Raw genomic sequence first — 25,687 nt, forward strand, 5'->3', positions numbered from 1 at the left:
GTATGTATGGATAGATAGATAGATGGACAGATAGATTGATGATGGAAGGATAGATGGATGGATGGATAGAGAGATAGATGGACGAATGTATGTATGGATAGATAGATAGATGGACAGATAGATTGATGATGGAAGGATAGATGGATGGATGGATAGAGAGATAGATGGATGGATGGATGGGTGGATAGATAGATAGATGGATGGATAGATTGATGATGGAAGGATAGATGGATGGATGGATAGAGAGATAGATGGACGAATGTATGTATGGATAGATAGATGGATGGATGGATTGATGATGGAAGGATAGATGGATGGATGGATAGAGAGATAGATGGACGAATGTATGTATGGATATATAGATAGATGGACAGATAGATTGATGATGGAAGGATAGATGGATGGATGGATAGAGAGATAGATGGACGAATGTATGTATGGATAGATAGATGGATAGATGGATTGATGATGGAAGGATAGATGGATGGATGGATAGAGAGATAGATGGACGAATGTATGTATGGATAGATAGATAGATGGACAGATAGATTGATGATGGAAGGATAGATGGATGGATGGATAGAGAGATAGATGGATAGATAGTTGGATAGATGGATGATGGATGGAACTATGGATAAATGGAAAGAAAGATGGATGGATGGATAGAGAGATAGATGGATGGAAGGATGGGTGGATAGATAGATAGATGGATAGATAGATTGATGATGGAAGGATAGATGGATGGGTAGATAGATAGATAGATGGATGGATGGATGATGGATGGAACTATGGATAAATGGAAAGAAAGATGGATGGATGGATAGAGAGATAGATGGATGGAAGGATGGGTGGATAGATAGATAGATGGATAGATAGATTGATGATGGAAGGATAGATGGATGGGTAGATAGATAGATAGATGGATGGATGGATGATGGATGGAACTATGGATAAATGGAAAGAAAGATGGATGGATTGGTTGATAGATCGATATAACTAGCCCGTTAGCTAGCTAGATGATGGATGGTGTCGAGATGCCCGTCTAGTGGGCTACTCAAGGAACGATACTCACCGCCAACTGTTGCTCCAGGTCTTTCACTTTGCTCTGGAGGACTCCAGCTTCGTGGCGGTTCTCCGCCTTCTGTGGCGAAGACGCTTTGGGAGACGTTGCGCCCGAGAGCTCGGAGAGGTCGTTGAGCGCCTCTTTCAACTTGAAGACTTCCTTCGAAAGATCCGTGATCTGTGGGGAGTCGGGTGGTGAAAACTGGGGCTGGACTTAAAAGATGGAGAAGCCTTTACCTCCGTTTATGTATCGTCTGTCCTTGTTTATTGTCTAACAGCATTGAACGTTTGCCATAGATCTTGGGGAGATAGAGTGGAATATAAATAAAGTATACAGTAGAGTCTCACTTATCCAACATAAACAGGCCGGTAGAATGTTGGATAATAAGAAGGGATTAAGGAAAAGCCTATTAAACATTAAATTAGGTTGTGATTTTACAAATGAAGCACCAAAACATCATGTTATACAACAAATTTGTCAGAAAAAGCAGTTCAATACACAGCAATGTTATGTAGTAATTGCTGTATTTACAAATTTAGCACCAAAATATCACAATGTATTGAAAACATTGACTACAAAAACATTGACTACTAAAAGGCAGACTGCGTTGGATAATACAGAACACTGGATAAGCGAATGTTAGATAAGTGAGACTCTACTATATTATTATTATTATTATTATTATTATTATTATTATTATTATTATTGCTCTAGCCCTTCTCCTTGACTGATGGGGAAACTGAAAAGATGGGGCAGGAGAGAGAGCGGAATAGAAATAAAGTTGTTTATTATTATTATTATTATTATTATTATTATTATTATTATTATTATTATTATTATTATTATTCCTTCTTGTCCTTGACCGGCTTGGCCGAGAGGAAACTGAAAAGATGAGGAAAGCCTTTACCTCTGTTTGTGTATTGCCTGTCCTTGTTAACTATCTAACGGCAGGAGAGAGAGAAGAATATAAATAAATTTTATTATTATTATTATTATTATTATTATTATTATTATTATTATTATTATTCCTTCTTGCCCTTCCCTTTGACCAACTTGGCTGAGGAGAAACTGAAAAGATGGGGGAAGCCTTTACCTCTATTTGTGTATTGCCTGTCCTTGTTAACTATGTTGTTATTATTATTATTATTATTATTATTATTATTATTATTATTATTATTATTATTATTATTATACCTTCTTGTCCTTCTCCTTGACCGGCTTGGCCGAGGAAAAAATGAAAAGATGGGGGAAGCCTTTACCTCTGTTTATGTATTGCCTGTCCTTGTTAACTATGTTGTTGTTGTTGTTGTTATTATTATTATTATTATTATTATTATTATACCTTCTTGTCCTTCTCCTTGACCAGCTTGGCCGAGGGGAAACTGAAAAGATGAGGAAAGCCTTTACCTCTGTTTGTGTATTGCCTGTCCTTGTTAACTATGTTATTCTTAATATTATTATTATTATTATTATTATTATTATTATTATTATTATTATCCTACCTTCTTGTACTTCTCCTTGACCAACTTGGCCGAGAGGAAACTGAAAAGATGAGGAAAGCCTTTACCTCTGTTTATGTATTGCCTGTCCTTGTTAACTATGTTGTTGTTGTTGTTGTTGTTATTATTATTATTATTATTATACCTTCTTGTACTTCTCCTTGACCAACTTGGCTGAGGGGAAACTGAAAAGATGGGGGAAGCCTCTGTTTGTGTATTGCCTGTCCTTGTTAACTATGTTATTATTATTATTATTATCCTACCTTCTTGTACTTCTCCTTGACCAACTTGGCTGAGGGGAAACTGAAAAGATGGGGGAAGCCTTTACCTCTGTTTGTGTATTGCCTGTCCTTGTTAACTATGTTATTATTAATATTATTATCCCACCTTCTTGTCCTTCTCCTTGACCAGCTTGGCCGAGAGGAAACTGAAAAGATGAGGAAAGCCTTTACCTCTGTTTGTGTATTGCCTGTCCCTGTTAACTATATTATTATTATTATTATTATTATTATTATTATTATTATTATTATTATTATTAGCCTACCTTCTTGTCGTTCCCTTTGACCAACTTGGCCGAGAGGAAACTGAAAAGACGGGAGAAGCCTTTACCTCTGTTTGTGTATTGCCTGTCTTTGTTAACTATCTAACGGCAGGAGAGAGAACGGAATATAAATAAAGTATATTATTATTATTAATATTATTATTATTATCCTACCTTCTTGTCCTTCTCCTTGACCAGCTTGGCCGAGTCCTCGATGTGGCTGTGGAGTTCCTGGATCCGCGCCGACTCGGCCCGCAGGCCCTGCAGCTGCTTCTCGGCGGCCGCCAGCTGGGCCTCGGCGGCGTGCTTCTCGCTCTTCATGAAGAGGGCCTCTCGCTGGACCTGGAAGACCTCCGTGCAGGTCTTCTCGTGCTTGCGCTCCAGCTCGCCCAGCTTGGCGCCCAGGGCCTCGATCTCCGCTTGGAGGGCGACTTTCACCCGCTCGTGCGACTCCTTGGACACCGCGCCCTGGCGGACCTCCTCGAGTTGACCCTGCAGCCCCGCAGCCTCCTGCGCCTTGGCCTTCAGCTCCTGCTCCAGAAGCTTGGACTTGGCCTTCAGCTCCCACAACGTGCCCTCCAGCGCCTCCTTGGCCCGGTTGTGTTCTGAGAGGGGAACCGACTCCCGCCGGTAGCTCTCCGCCCGCGCCTGGATCTCCCCCAACTCTTTTTGAACCGAAACCTGCTCCGTTGTCACTTGCGTCAACTTCTCTTCAGCCGCGGAAAGCTCACCCTTGAGCTCCTTCACCACCTCCTCGTGCTCCGTCTTCGGCACAAACTCGGAAGCCACCCTCTCCTTGGTGGCCTTCAGCTCCGTCTCTAAGACTTGGTGCTTTTCCTTGAGACCCACCACCTGCGCTTCAGCGCCTTCTCGCCGTTTCGTCGCATCCTCCAGTTGTTGCCTCAACGCTCCGGCTTCTTCCCGGAGACTCTCCGTCGCGCTCCCTTGGACCTCCTCGAGCTCCTGCAACGATTCCCGCAGTTGCTTTGTCTCGGCTTCGGCGGAGCTGCAGCGCACCAGGAGGTCCTCCTTCTCCTTGGAGACCTTATCTAAGGAGGCCTTCGTCTTCTCTTCATCGGCGAGTCGTTGTTCGAGATCCGTCACCTTTCGGTCCCGCTCCTTGAGTTCTTCCTGAGCTTGACGCAGGGCCGTTTTGACGTCCTCCATCTCACTGTCCTCCACCGAGAAGATGCCCAGCGAGATCTGCTCTTGGAGGACCTTCACTTCCTCTACGGCCGCTTCGTATTTCTCCCGCGTCGATCGGAGCTCTTCGGATAACGTTTCTAACTGTCCTTTGCCATCCGAACCAGGATTGCCTTCGGAATTATGATCTCCGCTGCGCTGATTGGCTGAGGACTTCTCCAACGTGTCCCGGAGCGCTTTGATTTGCTTCTCGTGGTCGGCCTTGAGCTGCTCGTAAGCCTCTGCGGGAACCAGTTTGCAAGAGCTCTCCTCCGACCCAGCATCCTCAAAGGTTTTCAGGACCGACTGGGTTTCCGCGTGCTGCTCCTTCAACCGGTCGAATTCAGACTTCAACGAATCGTACAAGATGATGGGGATGAAGTCGCCCGAGGCGTCCATGTCGGCATCGGTCTCGTCTTTCTCATAATTCTCCAAGACCTACAAGAGACGCTCGTATTACTGTTATCTATATATTAGGCATGTCCGATCGATGAAAAAAATGTTTCAATTCTCGTTTCCAAAGTAGGGGGCGCTGGCGCTTCGATATAGAAAGTATTTCCGATTTTTTCACCCAAAAATTTCGGATATTTCTGAAAATTCGTAATGATTCCAAATGATTCTAAAATGGCAGATGCGCATGCGCAATAGCTACACACCGGGCTTGTATGGCAATCTTCCATGTGGACGCAGAGGACATTAGCCCCCACCTTTGCGTCCATCGTGGAAGCTTCTGATTGGCCGGGGAGCGGCAGCCATGTTAGGCTACGCTAAGCTCCCATTCAAGGTAGGTTGCAGAAACAAAAAAAAATTTTTTAAAATATTTTTAAAAATATATTTAATTTTTTTTTGGGGGGGGGGAATTAACGAAACATTGAGAGACAATTAGAGAATGGGCCAAAAGTGGTTCGAATTACATTGCTGGTTGTGCTGTGAGACAATGTCTCGGAATGCGTATCAAAAAGCGAGAACAATCCGAAATAATTCCGATATACAATTCAAAACGATTTTTTGGACATGTCTACTATATATATAAAAGAGTGATGGAATCCTGGCGACCCACAAAACAACAAAACTACAGGCCCCCCAACCTCGAAATTTGACAACACAACCCATCATCCACGCCTCTAGGTTGATACAACAAAAAGAAAAGAAAAATAAAGTCCTAATTAGAGAGAGAGGAATAATTGCTTTTATCCTATTGCTGCCAGTTAGAAGGCTAAGCTCCTCCAACTTGGTCTCCTAGCAACCCAATAAAAATAATTAAAAACACTAAAAAAAATTAAAAACACTAAAAAAATTAATACAATAAAATACTATAACAGAAAATAACTAAAAATAATACAAGAAAATAATAAAATATAATAAAAAGATAACTTACAATAAAATTTATAAAAAAATATAAATAACGTCACCTTATACCCGTTTATCTTTGTAACAACCTGTATTATATATTATACTATCTGTGCCCGGCCACGTGTTGCTGTGGCGTAGTTTGGTGGTTAGGATCCCTCTGGTTAGGAAGCAGCCTGGCTTTGAAGCTGCAAGGCTGTTCAGTGGTATTCAAGTTGGTAAGCAGTTGGGGGTTTTCTGTTATTTGGACTTTATTTTTCTAGATTTTTTGATTGAAAGACATAGATTGGATGACTATGTCTTTTGTGACCAAATTTAGTGTGATTTGGTCCAGTGGTTTTGTTGTTTACTCAGTCCTACAAACGTATGTTACATTTTTATATATATAGATATTTTGTCCACCTCTTGTCCACCTTATACCTGTTTATCTCTGTAACAACCTGTATTATTATATATTATATTATTATTATTATTATATTTCATCCACCTCTCGTCCACCTTATACTCGTTTATCTTTGTAACAACCTGTATTATTATATTATAATAATTATAATTATTGTATTTCATCTACTTGTCGTCCACCTTATACCCGTTTATCTTTGTAACAACCTGTATTATTATATATTATTATTATTATTAGTATTATTATTATTATATTTCGTCCACCTCTCATCCACCTTATACTCGTTTATCTTTGTAACAACCTGTATTATTATATATTATATTATTATTATTATATTTCGTCCACCTCTCATCCACCTTATACCCGTTTATCTTTGTAACAACCTGTATTATATTATTATTATTATTATTATTATTATTATTATTATTATTATATTTTATCCACTTGTCATCCATCTTATACTCGTTTATCTTTGTAACAACCTGTATTATTATTATTATATTTCATCCACCTCTCGTCCACTTTATACTCGTTTATCTGTGTAACAACCTGTATTTTCTCCATCAACTCTTGATTCTTCTGGGTCAGGGACTGGACTTGGCCTTGCAAGGTGGCCAAAAGGTCTTCGGTCGAGACGCTCCAGCTCTTTTTCGACAGCAGAAGCTCGGCTCCTGGTTGGCGGAAGAGACACCAATTGGGACAAGCATCAGCGATGATGGGAGGCACAGTCCAGCCTACCCAATTCACCACAACTTGGGAACGTCGGTCCCTTCTTTTTTTTCCTACCTGGAAACTCTAGCAACTCGCCTTCTTCGTCTTGCAGCGTCTCGATGTCGTAGCTGGTGTTCTCCTTCTCGTTCTGCGGGAATAAGGGAAAGATTGCGTCATTCAGAGAGATTACATGGGAAAGTTGGGAAAGAAATTCATGGGAAACGGAATGCTTTCATGGGTGTCTATTAGGAAACCAGTTGCTTAGTTTAAGTTTAGTTCAGGCAACGCTGGGTGAGAGTGAGAAGCTAAGCCTGAGTTCTACTAAGCAACCAGTTGTTTACCTTAAGTTCAGTTTAGGCAACGCTGTGTGAGAGTGAGCAACTAAGCCTGAGTTCTAGTAAGCAACCAGTTGTTTACCTTGAGTTCAGTTTAGGCAACTCTGGGTGAGAGTGAGCAACTAAGCCTGAGTTCTATTAAGCAACCCGTTGTTTACTTTAAGTTCAGTTTAGGCAACGCTGGGTGAGAGTGAGAAGCTAAGCCTGAGTTCTATTAAGCAACCAGTTGTTTACTTTAAGTTCAGTTTAGGCAACACTGGGTGAGAGTGAGAAGCTAAGCCTACGTTCTATTAAGCAACCAGTTGTTTAAGTTCAGTTTAGGCAATGCTGTGTGAGAGTGTGAAGCTAAGCCTATGTTCTACTAAGCAACCAGTTGTTTAAGTTCAGTTTAGGCAATGCTGTGTGAGAGTGAGCAACTAAGCCTGAGTTCTAGTAAGCAACCAGTTGTTTACCTTGAGTTCAGTTTAGGCAACTCTGGGTGAGAGTGAGCAACTAAGCCTGAGTTCTATTAAGCAACCCGTTGTTTACTTTAAGTTCAGTTTAGGCAACGCTGGGTGAGAGTGAGAAGCTAAGCCTGAGTTCTATTAAGTAACCAGTTGTTTACTTTAAGTTCAGTTTAGGCAACGCTGTGTGAGAGTGAGAAGCTAAGCCTACGTTCTATTAAGCAACCAGTTGTTTAAGTTCAGTTTAGGCAATGCTGTGTGAGAGTGTGAAGCTAAGCCTATGTTCTACTAAGCAACCAGTTGTTTAAGTTCAGTTTAGGCAATGCTGTGTGAGAGTGAGCAACTAAGCCTGAGTTCTAGTAAGCAACCAGTTGTTTACCTTGAGTTCAGTTTAGGCAACTCTGGGTGAGAGTGAGCAACTAAGCCTGAGTTCTATTAAGCAACCCGTTGTTTACTTTAAGTTCAGTTTAGGCAACGCTGGGTGAGAGTGAGAAGCTAAGCCTGAGTTCTATTAAGTAACCAGTTGTTTACTTTAAGTTCAGTTTAGGCAACGCTGTGTGAGAGTGAGAAGCTAAGCCTACGTTCTATTAAGCAACCAGTTGTTTAAGTTCAGTTTAGGCAACGCTGTGTGAGAGTGAGAAGCTATGCCTATGTTCCATTAAGCAACCAGTTGTTTAAGTTCAGTTTAGGCAATGCTGTGTGAGAGTGAGAAGCTAAGCCTGAGTTATATTAAGCAACCAGTTGTTTACTTTAAGTTCAGTTCAGGAAACACTGCGTGAGAGTGAGCAGCTAAGCCTAAGTTCTCTTGTTCCTGGTTCCCGTCAAGCTTTGATTTTGGATTTAATATATCCTGGAAGATTTCAAGTCTTACTAGTTCTATCTTCCTGATTGTGGGCTTATTATATATCGGTGATTCTTGGCTGTTCCTGGACTTTGTCGCCTTCGGAACTTTACGAGACATTTGGATTATTGTTTGGTTCCCACCAGACAATATTATTATTATTCTTATTATAGGTTATTGATGTCCACCTAAAAGTCTGAGCCAAATTCCTATCAATCCCACAAAACAATAATAATAATAATAATAATAATAATAATAATAATAATAATAATAATACCCAAACACACCTCTAGAGACGAGAGGCGGCTCCGGAGCGCCTCCAGCTCCTTGCCTTGGTTTTCCTTCTCCGCCAGTTGCTTATGAAGATCTTCAACCTGACGGAGCCACATTGAGAAGAAGGGTGTTAATTCAAATCGATATTAAGACAACAGAAGACTTTTCACATTCTCAGCCTCACCTGCTTCTCCAAAGTACGCAAAGCACCGTCTTCCAACCCTGGTTGCTATGAAAAGAATGGAGAAAAGGCATCGTGAGAAGCTAGGCCTAGTTGCTTCCCTTGAGTTCAGTTCAGGCAACGTTGTGAGCGTGAGAAGCTAGGCCTAGTTGCTTCCCTTGAGTTCAGTTCAGGCAACGTTGTGAGCGTGAGAAGCTAGGCCTAGTTGCTTACCTTGAGTTCAGTTCAGTCAACGTTGTGAGTGTGAGAAGCTAGGCCTAGGTGCTTACCTTGAGTTCAGTTCAGGCAACATTGTGAGCGTGAGAAGCTAGGCCTAGGTGCTTACCTTGAGTTCAGTTCAGGCAACGTTGTGAGTGTGAGAAGCTAGGCCTAGTTGCTTACCTTGAGTTCAGTTCAGGCAACATTGTGAGCGTGAGAAGCTAGGCCTAGGTGCTTACCTTGAGTTCAGTTCAGGCAACATTGTGAGCGTGAGAAGCTAGGCCTAGTTGCTTACCTTGAGTTCAGTTCAGGCAACATTGTGAGCGTGAGAAGCTAGGCCTAGTTGCTTACCTTGAGTTCAGTTCAGGCAACATTGTGAGCGTGAGAAGCTAGGCCTAGGTGCTTACCTTGAGTTCAGTTCAGGCAACATTGTGAGCGTGAGAAGCTAGGCCTAGTTGCTTACCTTGAGTTCAGTTCAGGCAACATTGTGAGCGTGAGAAGCTAGGCCTAGGTGCTTACCTTGAGTTCAGTTCAGGCAACGTTGTGAGTGTGAGAAGCTAGGCCTAGGTGCTTACCTTGAGTTCAGTTCAGGCAACGTTGTGAGTGTGAGAAGCTAGGCCTAGGTGCTTACCTTGAGTTCAGTTCAGGCAACGTTGTGAGCGTGAGAAGCTAGGCCTAGGTGCTTACCTTGAGTTCAGTTCAGGCAACATTGTGAGCGTGAGAAGCTAGGCCTAGTTGCTTACCTTGAGTTCAGTTCAGGCAACGTTGTGAGTGTGAGAAGCTAGGCCTAGTTGCTTACCTTGAGTTCAGTTCAGGCAACGTTGTGAGCGTGAGAAGCTATTCCTAAGTGCTTACCGTGAGTTCAGTTCAGGCAACGCTGCATGAGCATGAGCAGCTAAGCCTAAGTTCTCTTGTTCCTGGTTCAGGTCTGCACCTTATATTTTTGTGGCATTACAGCCAACAAATAAACCACATGCTGGGTTGTGGTGAGATTTCCTACCTCTTGCTTCGGCTTCTCCTGCTGTTGCTCCAGGCTGCGGATTCTCTGCAGGAACTGAGCCCTCTCTTGACGTAGCCTCACGATTTCCTCGTAGGCTTCCCGGTCCTCCTAGAAATCGTATTATATATTATACCTCCTTCTGCCACAACCAAAGCAGCCCCAACAGATGACCAACCAGACTTTGTGAGCAATCCTCACCGCTTCAACTGCAGCGGGGGAATGGTGAGTCCTCGCCGGCTTGGCCGTGATCACTCGGTGACTCCGCTCCACCGAAGACGTGCCTTGGTCATCGTGTGGGTGGGACACTGGCTGGGATAGGGAACACAAGAAAGAAAGAAGGAAGGAAAGAGGAAGGAAGGAAGGAGGAGTGAACCAAAGCTGTCTCCTTGGTTGGTTTCCAACATGGAGTCCACCAACTATCCCGATGCTTCCTACCTGGCTGGAGTTTCCGGGAGGAGGAGGCGGAGCCTTCCTTTTTCTGGGGCTGTTGTTCTTCCCTTTGGCCAGAGATTGTCCAGGAGAAGAGGCCTGGAAAGAGAGGGAGTGAAGAAGGAAGGAAGGAAGGAAGAAGAGGGGGAGTGGGATACGAAAAGAAGGAGAGAGGAGGAAGAGAAAGAGAGGAAGTAAGGAAGGAGAGGGAGTAGAAAGAAAGAGAGAGGAAGGAAAGGAAGAGAGAGAGAAAGGGAAAGAGAAAGAGGAAGGAATGAGAGGGGATATAAAGAAAGAGAGGAAGGAAAGGAAGAGAGAGAGAAAGGGAAAGAGAAAGAGAGGAAGGAAAGGGGGAATGAGATAAAAAAAGAAGGAGAGAGGAGAAAGAGACAAAGTAGGAAGGAAGGAAGGAGAGGGAGTAGAAAGAAAGAGAAAGGAAGGAAAGGAAGAGAGCGAGAAAGGGAAATGGAAAGAGAGGAAGGAAGGAAGGAAGGAAGGAAGGAAGGAGGGAGGGACAGAAGGAAGGAAGGAAGGAAGGAAGGAAGGAAGGAGAGAAGAGAAATAAGGAAGGATGGAGATGAAGGAAGGAAGGAAGGAAAGAGGATATAAAAAGAGGAAGGAAAGGAAGAGAAAGAAGGAAGAGCAGGCGGGAAGAAGGAGAGGGAGAGCGATATAAAGGGACAGAAGAAAAGGAAAGGTAAAGAAAAGAAAGAGGAAGGAAGGAAGGAAATAAAGGGGTATAAAGAAAGAGAAAGGAAGGAAAGGAAGAGAGAAAGAAAGAGAGAAGAACCAAAAGAAGGAAGGAAAGAAGGAGAGTGACAGCGACATCAGAAAAGTAAGGGACGGGAGAAAAAGAAAGGGAGGAAAAGAGAGAAAGGAGAGAAGGGAAGAAAGGAAGGAAAGAAGAGGATATAAAGGAAGAGAAAGGGAAAGAAAGAAGGAGGGAACGAAGTAAGGAGAGAACGAGTGAGACATAGAGAGGAAGGAAAAGAGAAGAGGAAGGTAGCAATAAAGGAGGGAGTGAGAGAGAGAGAGAGAGAGAAAGTAAGACGAGAGGGAAAGAATATCGGAGATATTCGGAGATATATTCCGAGACCGAATCCAGGGGTCAAACGGAAGTTACCTGTGAGGATAAGTCTGTGGATTCTTCTGCAAAACAAAAAGCAAAAACAAGATTAGGATCGTGCGGCATCGGCCGGAAAATAGGGAGCGGCCGCCACCGCACAAGAAGCAGGGCGAGCGAGGGTCCGGCGGCCTTACCGCTGGCCCAGGAGTGGCGTTGGACGGCCTCCTGCAGGTAGTGCTGGATGAGGGCGTTGCCGGTGGCCGCGCCGTAATGCGCTGCGTCGTGTCCGGTGGCGTCCACCAGCCCGACCTTGGCCCCGCCCTGGACCAGGGCCTCCACCGTCTCCACGCTGCCGCTCTCGCAGGCCGCCATCAGGGCTGTTCTGGAGAAAAGGGAGACCACGTTCATTGCGAGGAAACGGGGACTGGGGTGCTGGATCCATTCACGGGGGAATCGATTTCAGGACGGCTGACGATCAGCACCACGGAGAGCTCAAATGGACTGAACTTTCAGCACCACGGGGAGCTCAAGTGGACTGAGGTTTCAGCACCACGGAGAGCTCAAATGGAGCACAATTTCAGCACCACGGGGAGATCAAATGGACCGTGGTTTCAGCACCGCGAAGAGCTCAAATGGATCACATTTTCAGCGTCTCGGAGAACAAAAATGGACCACATTTTCAGAACTTTGGAGAGCTCAAATAGACCATGATTTCAGCACCTCAGAGAGCTCAAATGGACCAAATTTTCAGAACTTTGGAGAGCTCAAATAGACCATGATTTCAGCACCTCAGAGAGCTTAAATAGGCTGCAATTTCAGCACCTCGGAGAGCTGGAATGGACCGAAGTTTTAGCACCTTGGGGAGCTCAAATGGACCACAATTCCAGCACCGTGGAGAGCTAGAATGGACCACAGTTTCAGCATCTCGGAGAGCTAAAATGGACCACGGTTTCAGTATCTTGGAGAACTAAAATGAACTTAGGAGAACTCAAATAGCCCACGATTTCAGCACCTCAGAGAGCTCAAATATACTAAGATTTCAGCACCTCGGAGAGCTGGAATGGACCAAAATTTCAGCATACCTGAGAGCCAAAATGGACCACGGTTTCAGCACCTCTGAGAGCTAAATGGACTGTGATTTCGGCACCTTGGAGAGCTCAAATGGGCTGCAAGTTCAGTTTGATTAGCTTTGAAGAAGGTCTCTAAGGCCCTGGATCAAGACAGAACATCGAGAGATGTTCTTCAAGATGATAAACCAAGAGCTATTGTGAAGTCTGGCACTTAGTAGTAAATTCTACATTCATATCACCTCAAGTGTCCTTTTTTTTAGGCCAAGGTCCTGAATCTGTTTAATGCAGCTGATAATAATAATAATAATAATAATAATAATAATAATAAGCTCCTCCACCACGAATTCCACTTTCTCCTAGGAAAGGTCCTCACCGGCCTTTCTGGTCTCTGGCGTTGACAGCAGCCCCGCGGTGCAACAAATACCGGCAAAGCTCCGAATGGCTCATCTTCGCCGCCAGGATGAGTGGAGTGGCCCCATCCTGCCAAGAAAGAAAGACAATAGAGAGGGAGGTGAATGGCATTGCTAATCTGTGGAAATAATATATCGACTGCTCCGGAGGATTTGGAAAACCGGATGGTGCAACGGAATGGCGCCGCAATGGTGAGCAGATTCTCAGCGCTGTCGAAAACTGTACAACAAAATGGACGGAGGAAACCTTACCTGATCCTTGGTGTTCAAGGAGGCCTTGAAGTCACAGAGGATCTCCAAGCAGGAGATGCAGCCGTTGACCGCTGGGGAAAAGCAGAGAAAATGCAGAATTAATTTGTCACCGGAGGCCGAAAAAGGCCATTTCCTCGCAGCGAAGAATGTCGAGAACTTAAAAGTCTGAGGCGGTGAGAGGCATGTAAATGGCATAAATACCTGTGTAAAAAGATGGAATATTATGGAATATTAAGGAAAGTTGGAAACGGCGAGAGGAATGTTAAATGTAAATGGCATAAATACCTGTTTAAAAAGATGGAATATTACCACCAAAGTTAAGGACTAGATATTAGGCTTGTGCAATGAATGAAAAAAAAAATGTTTCGATGCTCATTATGAAATTAGGAAGTAGGGGAAAATGCAGAGTTAATTTGTCACCAGAGGTCGAACAAGGCCATTGCCACACAGCAAAGAAAAGTTGGAAATGAAATGCTGGATCAGTAAGATCTTAGAAATAATGAATATGGACAAATTGACGTATCTGCTAGCGATCAATCAAGGTCATCCAAGAAAACAAATGGACCGGGAAATGATGAAAAAAATACTTAAAATACTTAAAATACTTAAATCTATCCATGTATGTATCTATCTATTCCTTCATTTCTCTATGTATAAATCTATGTATGTATGTATGTATCCATCCATCATCTATATATGTATGTATGTATGTATGTATGTACTATCCATCCATGTATACATCTATGTATGTATGTGCCTATCCATGTATGTATGTATGTATCCATCCATCATCTATATTTGTATGTATGTATGTATTATCCATCCTTGTAAACATCTATGTATGTCTGCATCTACCTATACATCTATGTATACATCTATGTATGTATGTCTATCCATGTATGTATGTATCCATCCATCCACCCATGTGTACATCTATGTATGTATGTATCTACCTATACATCTATGTATACATGTATGTATGTGTCTATCCATGTATGTATGTATGTATCCATCCATCCATCCATCCATCCATCTACCTATCCATCTATGTATACATGTGTGTATGTGTCTATCCATGTATGTATGTATGTATGTATGTATCCATCCATCCATCCATCCATCCACGTAAACATCTATGTATGTATGTATCTACCTATACATCTATGTATACATGTATGTATGTGTCTATCCATGTATGTATCCATCCATCCATCCACGTAAACATCTATGTATGTATGTATCTACCTATCCATCTATGTATACATGTGTGTATGTATCTACCTATCCATCTATGTATACATCTATGTATGTATGTGTCTATCCATGTATGTATGTATGTATCCATCCATCCATCCATCCATCCACGTAAACATCTATGTATGTATGTATCTACCTATACATCTATGTATACATGTATGTATGTGTCTATCCATGTATGTATCCATCCATCCATCCATCCACGTAAACATCTATGTATGTATGTATCTACCTATCCATCTATGTATACATGTGTGTATGTATCTACCTATCCATCTATGTATACATCTATGTATGTATGTGTCTATCCATGTATGTATGTATGTATCCATCCATCCATCCATCCATCCACGTAAACATCTATGTATGTATGTATCTACCTATCCATCTATGTATACATCTATGTATGTATGTGTCTATCCATGTATGTATGTATGTATGTATCCATCCATCCATCCATGTAAACATCTATGTATGTATGTATCTACCTATCCATCTATGTATGCATCTATGTATGTATGTGTCTATGTATGTATGTATGTATGTATCCATCCATCCATCCATCCACGTAAACATCTATGTATGTATGTATCTACCTATCCATCTATGTATACATGTGTGTATGTATCTACCTATCCATCTATGTATACATCTATGTATGTATGTGTCTATCCATGTATGTATGTATCCATCCATCCATCCATCCATCCACGTAAACATCTATGTATGTATGTATCTACCTATCCATCTATGTATACATCTATGTATGTATGTGTCTATGTATGTATGTATGTATGTATGTATCCATCCATCCATCCACGTAAACATCTATGTATGTATGTATCTACCTATACATCTATGTATACATGTATGTATGTGTCTATCCATGTATGTATCCATCCATCCATCCATCCACGTAAACATCTATGTATGTATGTATCTACCTATACATCTATGTATACATGTATGTATGTGTCTATCCATGTATGTATCCATCCATCCATCCACGTAAACATCTATGTATGTATGTATCTACCTATACATCTATGTATACATGTATGTATGTGTCTATCCATGTATGTATCCATCCATCCATCCACGTAAACATCTATGTATGTATGTATCTACCTATACATCTATGTATACATGTGTGTATGTATCTACCTATCCATCTATGTATACATCTATGTATGTATGTGTCTATCCATGTATGTATGTATGTATCCATCCATCCATCCATCCATCCACGTAAACATCTATGTATGTATGTATCTACCTATACATCTATGTATACATGTATGTATGTGTCTATCCATGTATGTATCCATCCATCCATCCACGTAAACATCTATGTATGTATGTATCTACCTATCCATCTATGTATACATGTGTGTATGTATCTACCTATCCATCTATGTATACATCTATGTATGTATGTGTCTATCCATGTATGTATGTATGTATCCATCCATCCATCCATCCATCCACGTAAACATCTATGTATGTATGTATCTACCTATCCATCTATGTATACATCTATGTATGTATGTGTCTATCCATGTATGTATGTATGTATGTATCCATCCATCCATCCATGTAAACATCTATGTATGTATGTATCTACCTATCCATCTATGTATGCATCTATGTATGTATGTGTCTATGTATGTATGTATGTATGTATCCATCCATCCATCCATCCACGTAAACATCTATGTATGTATGTATCTACCTATCCATCTATGTATACATGTGTGTATGTATCTACCTATCCATCTATGTATACATGTGTGTATGTATCTACCTATCCATCTATGTATACATGTGTGTATGTATCTACCTATCCATCTATGTATACATGTGTGTATGTATCTACCTATCCATCTATGTATACATCTATGTATGTATGTGTCTATCCATGTATGTATGTATCCATCCATCCATCCATCCATCCACGTAAACATCTATGTATGTATGTATCTACCTATCCATCTATGTATACATCTATGTATGTATGTGTCTATGTATGTATGTATGTATGTATCCATCCATCCATCCACGTAAACATCTATGTATGTATGTATCTACCTATACATCTATGTATACATGTATGTATGTGTCTATCCATGTATGTATCCATCCATCCATCCATCCACGTAAACATCTATGTATGTATGTATCTACCTATACATCTATGTATACATGTATGTATGTGTCTATCCATGTATGTATCCATCCATCCATCCATCCACGTAAACATCTATGTATGTATGTATCTACCTATACATCTATGTATACATGTATGTATGTGTCTATCCATGTATGTATCCATCCATCCATCCACGTAAACATCTATGTATGTATGTATCTACCTATACATCTATGTATACATGTATGTATGTGTCTATCCATGTATGTATCCATCCATCCATCCACGTAAACATCTATGTATGTATGTATCTACCTATACATCTATGTATACATGTATGTATGTGTCTATCCATGTATGTATCCATCCATCCATCCACGTAAACATCTATGTATGTATGTATCTACCTATACATCTATGTATACATGTGTGTATGTATCTACCTATCCATCTATGTATACATCTATGTATGTATGTGTCTATCCATGTATGTATGTATGTATCCATCCATCCATCCATCCATCCACGTAAACATCTATGTATGTATGTATCTACCTATCCATCTATGTATGCATCTATGTATGTATGTGTCTATCTATCCATGTATGTATCCATCTATATATCTATCTAGGGTTTCGAACTGGCCACCTTTTGTTTGGTAGATCTTATTACTACTGGGGATTGACCAGCCCTATGGTGATGATGTAGCTTGAGTTCTACCAGACTTAGGTCCCACCTCCAAGGTTGTGTATGTATTTGCAACACAGTGATTATGAAATCCAAAACAATCACAATGGAAGATAGGTTGGTAGAACTAACCTGCGTGGTGCAATGCCGTCCTCCCATGACCGTCCGCCACGTCCACCGGGCAGGAAGCCTACCAAGGGAGAGACAAGTCAGGATGTGAAGCCCACACTACAAGGAGGAGACTCGCTCGGAGGATTGACGGGCGGGAACGCAAATAGATCCAAAATATCTGACCTGCAAGAGCTTGCTCACACACTGCGGGTGGCCGTGTTTCGCCGAGAGATGCAACGCCGCGAAGCCTACGATGGAGCGGGATTGAGAGAGGGAGAGAGACATGTCATTGGCTTTCAAGGAAAGGGCAGGTGGACCAAAATGTAGTTAGTATTTCATAATCACAGAACAACAGGGTTTATTTTTTTACTTACAGTAGAGTCTTGGTGATCTGACATAAATGAATGGGCAGAATGTCGGATAAGCAAAACTGTTGGATAATAGGGAGGGTGGCAGAAGGAGGAGCCTCTTCCCTTGTTGCTAGGGAAGAGGCTTCCCCTCCTCCTCCTCTTCTTCCTCAGCAGGCTGGCCATCAAGGAAGGAGAAGCTCCTATTGTCGCTACTTCTTTGCTGCCCACCTGCTGGTTGACTGGCTCGCTGACTGGCTCCCCTAACTTCACTGGCTCAGTCACCAGACAGGGTCCTGGCAGCAACGGCAGAACCAGGATCCAGCCTGGTAAGTGAGTGAGTGAGTAAGTGAGTGAGGGTGGGCGAGTGAAGGAGGGTGGCAAAGGCCCTCCCTCACTCACTCACTCACTCAGCGATGGCGGCACAATCAGGACATGGCGGGTGAGTGACATACGACATATAGACAGACAGATAGTAGAGGTGATTCAATATTTTCCCAGCTTCCGGCTTCAGGAGGTTATGCTCGATTCCGGCCACAGGGGGGGCTGTCGCTTCGTCCACTACGACGCCGAGTCCTTTTGGATTGTAGTATTTCCTCCTTGCTCTTCGCTCGCTGGTAGTTTTTATGTCGTAAATGAAATTAACCTCCACCTAATTTCTCTACTCGCAACTGCTTAGGTGGACAGTAAGTAATCCAACCCTAGAATCCCCAGTGAAGCCCTTTCAACAGATGGCCATACAACCTCATAGGCATGAGTCAATCCAAGAATCCTAGAGTTGGAAGGAACTCAATTGTTGACTTGAAATCAATACCTGATCCGTCGATGGTCATGGCATCGGCTCCGTGGGCCAGCATCACCTCTAGGCAGTCCACGTTTCCTCTCGTGGCGGCCAAGTGGAACCTGCATGTTACGAAAACAGAAATCCTGTAGTAGCCCAACGAAGAGAGAAACCAAAACAAGGCAAATGAGATCATTTGCGGCGCACCAATGGACATCAATATGGGGTGCCACCAAGGTATGGTTGAGAACCTCCAAAAGACATCAAAGAGCTTACGCTGATTTCCCTTCGGAGTCCAGCTTGGTGGGGACCAGACCTTTCCGGAGGAGCAGAGAGGAGACCCGGTCGGCGTCGTTGTACTCCACGGCTTGGAGGAGCTTCTCGTCGTTCTTGCTCCAGTCCTGGCTCTGGGGAAGGGACATGGAGAAGTTGCCGTCAGTGTTTTGCCTAGAACGTGGACCCTCCCCTCTCAAAACCAGGATCTAGAGACCTTCAGAGATGGAGCAATGTTCACCAGTGGATATTGATACTTGTAGGGCAATGGATCACATGTGGGGTTTGATTGGCTTTGAAGAAGTTCTCCAAGGCTCTAGACCAAGAGAGAACATCTAGAGACGATCTTCAAGAAGGCCTCAAGAGCTTCACGGAAGGGTCTACAAGGCATTGAATCAAGCTAGTGCTTTCAAGAAGTTCTCCAAGGCTCTGGACCAAGAGAGACCATCTAGAGACTTTCTTCAAGATGCTAAACCAAGAGAGAATATCTAGAGATGTTCTCCAAGGCTCTGGACCAAGACAGAACATCTAGAGACGATCTTCAAGAAGGTCTCAAGAGCTTCACGGAGGGGTCTACAAGGCATTGAATCAAGCTAGTGTTTTCAAGAAGATCTCCAAGATACTGAACCAAAGGAGAACATCTAGAGACGTTCCTCAAGGCTCTGGACCAAGAGACAACATCTAGAGAAGTTCTCCAAGATGCTAAACCAAGAGAGAAGATCTAGAATCGTTCTCCAAGATGCTAAACCAAGGGAGAAGATCTAGAGACGTTATCCAAGATGATAAACCAAGAGAGAACTTCAAGGGAGATCTTCAAGGTGTTGAACCAAGAGAGAACTTTACGGAAGATCTGCAAGATGCTAAACCAAGAGAAAGCTTCAAGGGAGATCTCCAAGGTATCGAACCAAGTCTTTCAAGAAGGTCTCCAAGACACCGAACCAAGAGAGAGCTTCAGGGAAGATCTCCAAGGTGCAGAACTAAGAGAGAACTTCAAGGAGGATCTTCAAGGTATTGAACCAAGTCTTTCAAGGAGGTCTCCAAGGCACTGAACCAAGAGAGAACATCAAGAGAAGTTCTCCAAAACACTAGACCAAAAGAGAGCTTCAAGGGATTTAACCAAGTCTTTTATGAAGACCTCCAAGACGCCGAACAAAGAAGGAACTTCAAGGAAGATCGTGAAGGCGGAGAGGTCTCCAAGGTGTTGAACCGAGTCTTTCAAGAAGTTCTTCAAGGCACTAGAACCAAGAGAGAGCTTCAAGGGATTGAACCAAGTATTTTATGAAGACCTCCAAGATGCTGAACCAAGAAGGAACTTCAAGGAAGGTCGTGAAGATGGAGAGGTCTCCAAGGTGTTGAACCAAGTCTTTCAAGGAGGTCTCCAAGGCCCTGAACCAAGAGAGAACATCACGAGAAGTTCTCCAAGGCCCTGGACCAAGAGAGAACATCACGAGAAGTTCTCCAAGGCCCTGGACCAAGAGAGAACATCACGAGAAGTTCTCCAAGGCCCTGGACCAAGAGAGAGCATCACGAGAAGTTCTCCAAGGCCCTGGACCAAGAGAGAGCATCACGAGAAGTTCTCCAAGGCCCTGGACCAAGACAGAATATCACGAGAAGTTCTCCAAGGCACTGGACCAAGACAGAACATCACGAGAAGTTCTCCAAGGCACTGGACCAAGAGAGAGCATCACGAGAAGTTCTCCAAGGCCCTGGACCAAGACAGAACATCACAAGAAGTTCTCCAAGGCACTGGACCAAGAGAGAGCATCACGAGAAGTTCTCCAAGGCCCTGGACCAAGACAGAACATCACAAGAAGTTCTCCAAGGCACTGGACCAAGACAGAACATCACGAGAAGTTCTCCAAGGCACTGGACCAAGAGAGAACATCACAAGAAGTTCTCCAAGGCACTGGACCAAGAGAGAGCATCACGAGAAGTTCTCCAAGGCCCTGGACCAAGAGAGAGCATCACGAGAAGTTCTCCAAGGCCCTGGACCAAGACAGAACATCACAAGAAGTTCTCCAAGGCCCTGGACCAAGAGAGAACATCACAAGAAGTTCTCCAAGGCACTGGACCAAGAGAGAGCATCACGAGAAGTTCTCCAAGGCCCTGGACCAAGACAGAACATCACGAGAAGTTCTCCAAGGCACTGGACCAAGAGAGAGCATCACGAGAAGTTCTCCAAGGCCCTGGACCAAGACAGAACATCACAAGAAGTTCTCCAAGGCACTGGACCAAGAGAGAGCATCACGAGAAGTTCTCCAAGGCCCTGGACCAAGACAGAACATCACGAGAAGTTCTCCAAGGCACTGGACCAAGAGAGAGCATCACGAGAAGTTCTCCAAGGCCCTGGACCAAGACAGAACATCACAAGAAGTTCTCCAAGGCACTGGACCAAGAGAGAACATCACGAGAAGTTCTCCAAGGCCCTGGACCAAGACAGAACATCACAAGAAGTTCTCCAAGGCACTGGACCAAGAGAGAGCATCACGAGAAGTTCTCCAAGGCCCTGGACCAAGACAGAACATCACGAGAAGTTCTCCAAGGCACTGGACCAAGAGAGAGCATCACGAGAAGTTCTCCAAGGCCCTGGACCAAGACAGAACATCACAAGAAGTTCTCCAAGGCACTGGACCAAGAGAGAGCATCACGAGAAGTTCTCCAAGGCCCTGGACCAAGACAGAACATCACGAGAAGTTCTCCAAGGCACTGGACCAAGAGAGAACATCACGAGAAGTTCTCCAAGGCCCTGGACCAAGACAGAACATCACAAGAAGTTCTCCAAGGCACTGGACCAAGAGAGAACATCACGAGAAGTTCTCCAAGGCCCTGGACCAAGACAGAACATCACAAGAAGTTCTCCAAGGCACTGGACCAAGACAGAACATCACGAGAAGTTCTCCAAGGCACTGGACCAAGAGAGAGCATCACGAGAAGTTCTCCAAGGCACTGGACCAAGACAGAACATCACGAGAAGTTCTCCAAGGCCCTGAACCAAGACAGAACATCACGAGAAGTTCTCCAAGGCCCTGGACCAAGACAGAACATCACGAGAAGTTCTCCAAGGCCCTGAACCAAGACAGAACATCACGAGAAGTTCTCCAAGGCCCTGGACCAAGACAGAACATCACGAGAAGTTCTCCAAGGCCCTGGACCAAGAGAGAGCATCACGAGAAGTTCTCCAAGGCCCTGGACCAAGACAGAACATCACGAGAAGTTCTCCAAGGCACTGGACCAAGAGAGAACATCACGAGAAGTTCTCCAAGGCCCTGGACCAAGACAGAACATCACAAGAAGTTCTCCAAGGCACTGGACCAAGAGAGAACATCACGAGAAGTTCTCCAAGGCACTGGACCAAGAGAGAACATCACAAGAAGTTCTCCAAGGCCCTGGACCAAGAGAGAACATCACGAGAAGTTCTCCAAGGCCCTGGACCAAGAGAGAGCATCACGAGAAGTTCTCCAAGGCCCTGGACCAAGAGAGAGCATCACGAGAAGTTCTCCAAGGCCCTGGACCAAGACAGAATATCACGAGAAGTTCTCCAAGGCACTGGACCAAGACAGAACATCACAAGAAGTTCTCCAAGGCACTGGACCAAGAGAGAACATCACGAGAAGTTCTCCAAGGCCCTGGACCAAGAGAGAACATCACAAGAAGTTCTCCAAGGCCCTGGACCAAGACAGAACATCACGAGAAGTTCTCCAAGGCCCTGGACCAAGACAGAACATCACGAGAAGTTCTCCAAGGCCCTGGACCAAGACAGAACATCACGAGAAGTTCTCCAAGGCCCTGGACCAAGACAGAACATCACGAGAAGTTCTCCAAGGCCCTGGACCAAGACAGAACATCACAAGAAGTTCTCCAAGGCCCTGGACCAAGACAGAACATCACGAGAAGTTCTCCAAGGCCCTGGACCAAGACAGAACATCACGAGAAGTTCTCCAAGGCCCTGGACCAAGACAGAACATCACGAGAAGTTCTCCAAGGCACTGGACCAAGAGAGAGCATCACGAGAAGTTCTCCAAGGCCCTGGACCAAGACAGAACATCACGAGAAGTTCTCCAAGGCCCTGGACCAAGACAGAACATCACGAGAAGTTCTCCAAGGCCCTGGACCAAGACAGAACATCACAAGAAGTTCTCCAAGGCCCTGGACCAAGACAGAACATCACGAGAAGTTCTCCAAGGCCCTGGACCAAGACAGAACATCACGAGAAGTTCTCCAAGGCCCTGGACCAAGACAGAACATCACGAGAAGTTCTCCAAGGCCCTGGACCAAGACAGAACATCACGAGAAGTTCTCCAAGGCCCTGGACCAAGACAGAACATCACGAGAAGTTCTCCAAGGCCCTGGACCAAGACAGAACATCACAAGAAGTTCTCCAAGGCCCTGGACCAAGACAGAACATCACGAGAAGTTCTCCAAGGCCCTGGACCAAGACAGAACATCACGAGAAGTTCTCCAAGGCCCTGGACCAAGACAGAACATCACGAGAAGTTCTCCAAGGCACTGGACCAAGAGAGAGCATCACGAGAAGTTCTCCAAGGCCCTGGACCAAGACAGAACATCACGAGAAGTTCTCCAAGGCCCTGGACCAAGACAGAACATCACGAGAAGTTCTCCAAGGCCCTGGACCAAGACAGAACATCACGAGAAGTTCTCCAAGGCCCTGGACCAAGACAGAACATCACGAGAAGTTCTCCAAGGCCCTGGACCAAGACAGAACATCACGAGAAGTTCTCCAAGGCCCTGGACCAAGACAGAACATCACAAGAAGTTCTCCAAGGCCCTGGACCAAGACAGAACATCACGAGAAGTTCTCCAAGGCCCTGGACCAAGACAGAACATCACGAGAAGTTCTCCAAGGCCCTGGACCAAGACAGAACATCACGAGAAGTTCTCCAAGGCACTGGACCAAGAGAGAGCATCACGAGAAGTTCTCCAAGGCCCTGGACCAAGACAGAACATCACGAGAAGTTCTCCAAGGCCCTGGACCAAGACAGAACATCACGAGAAGTTCTCCAAGGCCCTGGACCAAGACAGAACATCACAAGAAGTTCTCCAAGGCCCTGGACCAAGACAGAACATCACGAGAAGTTCTCCAAGGCCCTGGACCAAGACAGAACATCACGAGAAGTTCTCCAAGGCCCTGGACCAAGACAGAACATCACGAGAAGTTCTCCAAGGCACTGGACCAAGAGAGAGCATCACGAGAAGTTCTCCAAGGCCCTGGACCAAGACAGAACATCACGAGAAGTTCTCCAAGGCCCTGGACCAAGACAGAACATCACGAGAAGTTCTCCAAGGCACTGGACCAAGAGAGAGCATCACGAGAAGTTCTCCAAGGCCCTGGACCAAGACAGAACATCACGAGAAGTTCTCCAAGGCCCTGGACCAAGACAGAACATCACGAGAAGTTCTCCAAGGCCCTGGACCAAGACAGAACATCACGAGAAGTTCTCCAAGGCACTGGACCAAGAGAGAGCATCACGAGAAGTTCTCCAAGGCCCTGGACCAAGAGAGAGCATCACGAGAAGTTCTCCAAGGCACTGGACCAAGAGAGAACATCTAGAGAAGTTCTCCAAGGCCCTGGACCAAGAGAGAGCATCACGAGAAGTTCTCCAAGGCCCTGGACCAAGAGAGAACATCACGAGAAGTTCTCCAAGGCCCTGGACCAAGAGAGAGCTTTCGGAGAGGTCTCCTAGACGTGTTATGGACCGGGAATGGGATTCATCTCCTTGGAGAGGACCTTCAATGTCTGAAGGAAGAACCTGGAGTAGGTTCCTCACCCCGTCCCTTTGTATTCAAGAGCTGGACCCAGTTCTTCATCTGCAAACAATAACTGGCACAGTGTCCTCGATGTCCCTCATCTGCTCCTTCCCTCGGCTTAAAGATAATCCCTTTCCGACCTTGTATTAATATTCCCTGGACGTCACCTGGATTTGACAGTTAATCTGACGGGGAAATTGGGAGGGGACCCATCTAACCCAAGGCAAGAAAACACAATCAAAGCCCTCCCGACAGATGGCCATCCAGCTGATGTTGAACGGCCTCCTTTGGTTTGATAGAAAAGAGGGCATCGCTCCGTTGACTGACAGCTTGCAATGCTCATTAGCGTTTTTAATTGAGATTTGCTGACATGTCGGCCTCCGGAGTGTCCATAAAATCTCCTTAATGTGGAAGCTAATGTGAGAATTGCAATGGCTTCCATGCAAGTGGGGCAGAGCATTATTATTATTATTATTATTATTATTATTATTATTATTATTATTATTATTATTAATTTTTATTTATATATTATTTTATTAGATATTCCTATATATTATTTTAATATTTTATTATATACTATATATTATAATCTGTATTAGTATATATAATAAACAATATAATAATAATATATAATACAACAAAGGAATAATATATAATAATATAGTAAAATAAAAATAACATAATAATATATAATATAATAACAAAGTAATATATAATAATAATATAGTAAAATAAATACAATATAATAATATATAATGTAACAACAAATAATATATAATAATATAGTAACATATAAAATAATAATATATAATATAACAAATAATATATAATAATATAGTATAATATAATATAATAACAAAGTAATAATATATAATAGTAATATACTAAAATAAATATAATATAATAATACATAATGTAACAACAAGGTAATAATATATAATCATATAGTAAAATATAATATATAATATAATAACAATAATCATATATGATAATAATGTAGTAAAATAAATGTAATAATATATAATATAATAATATATAATATAATAACATAGTAATAATATATAATCAT

At 43.4% G+C, this 25,687-nt stretch overlaps 1 protein-coding gene across 4 annotated transcripts in view; it reads right to left on the minus strand.

The window, feature by feature from the left end:
- Nucleotides 1–25,687, minus strand: part of ankrd24 (ankyrin repeat domain 24) — a 33,532-nt gene that overhangs the window by 6,284 nt on the left and 1,561 nt on the right. Inside the window, exons 2-18 of one of the 4 annotated variants that reach the window (XM_062959538.1) lie at nucleotides 18,856–18,986; nucleotides 18,613–18,701; nucleotides 17,635–17,699; nucleotides 17,473–17,530; nucleotides 13,248–13,318; nucleotides 12,959–13,065; nucleotides 11,710–11,897; nucleotides 11,573–11,598; nucleotides 10,456–10,548; nucleotides 10,219–10,329; nucleotides 10,021–10,128; nucleotides 8,826–8,870; nucleotides 8,656–8,742; nucleotides 6,825–6,897; nucleotides 6,588–6,709; nucleotides 3,278–4,723; nucleotides 1,073–1,240 (exon numbers count right to left, since the gene is read on the minus strand). In XM_062959538.1, coding sequence (XP_062815608.1) covers nucleotides 1,073–1,240; nucleotides 3,278–4,723; nucleotides 6,588–6,709; nucleotides 6,825–6,897; nucleotides 8,656–8,742; nucleotides 8,826–8,870; nucleotides 10,021–10,128; nucleotides 10,219–10,329; nucleotides 10,456–10,548; nucleotides 11,573–11,598; nucleotides 11,710–11,897; nucleotides 12,959–13,065; nucleotides 13,248–13,318; nucleotides 17,473–17,530; nucleotides 17,635–17,699; nucleotides 18,613–18,701; nucleotides 18,856–18,986 — 2,988 coding nt within the window. Of the gene's footprint in view, nucleotides 1–1,072; nucleotides 1,241–3,277; nucleotides 4,724–6,587; nucleotides 6,710–6,824; nucleotides 6,898–8,655; nucleotides 8,743–8,825; nucleotides 8,871–10,020; nucleotides 10,129–10,218; nucleotides 10,330–10,455; nucleotides 10,549–11,572; nucleotides 11,599–11,709; nucleotides 11,898–12,597; nucleotides 12,712–12,958; nucleotides 13,066–13,247; nucleotides 13,319–17,472; nucleotides 17,531–17,634; nucleotides 17,700–18,612; nucleotides 18,702–18,855; nucleotides 18,987–25,687 lie in introns of those variants that run through there. The other 3 variants (XM_062959539.1, XM_062959540.1, XM_062959541.1) reach the window with 3 other exon arrangements.

The sequence above is a fragment of the Anolis carolinensis genome, unplaced genomic scaffold (genome assembly GCF_035594765.1).
Source record: "Anolis carolinensis isolate JA03-04 unplaced genomic scaffold, rAnoCar3.1.pri scaffold_7, whole genome shotgun sequence".
Classification (NCBI taxonomy): Eukaryota; Metazoa; Chordata; class Lepidosauria; order Squamata; family Dactyloidae; genus Anolis; species Anolis carolinensis.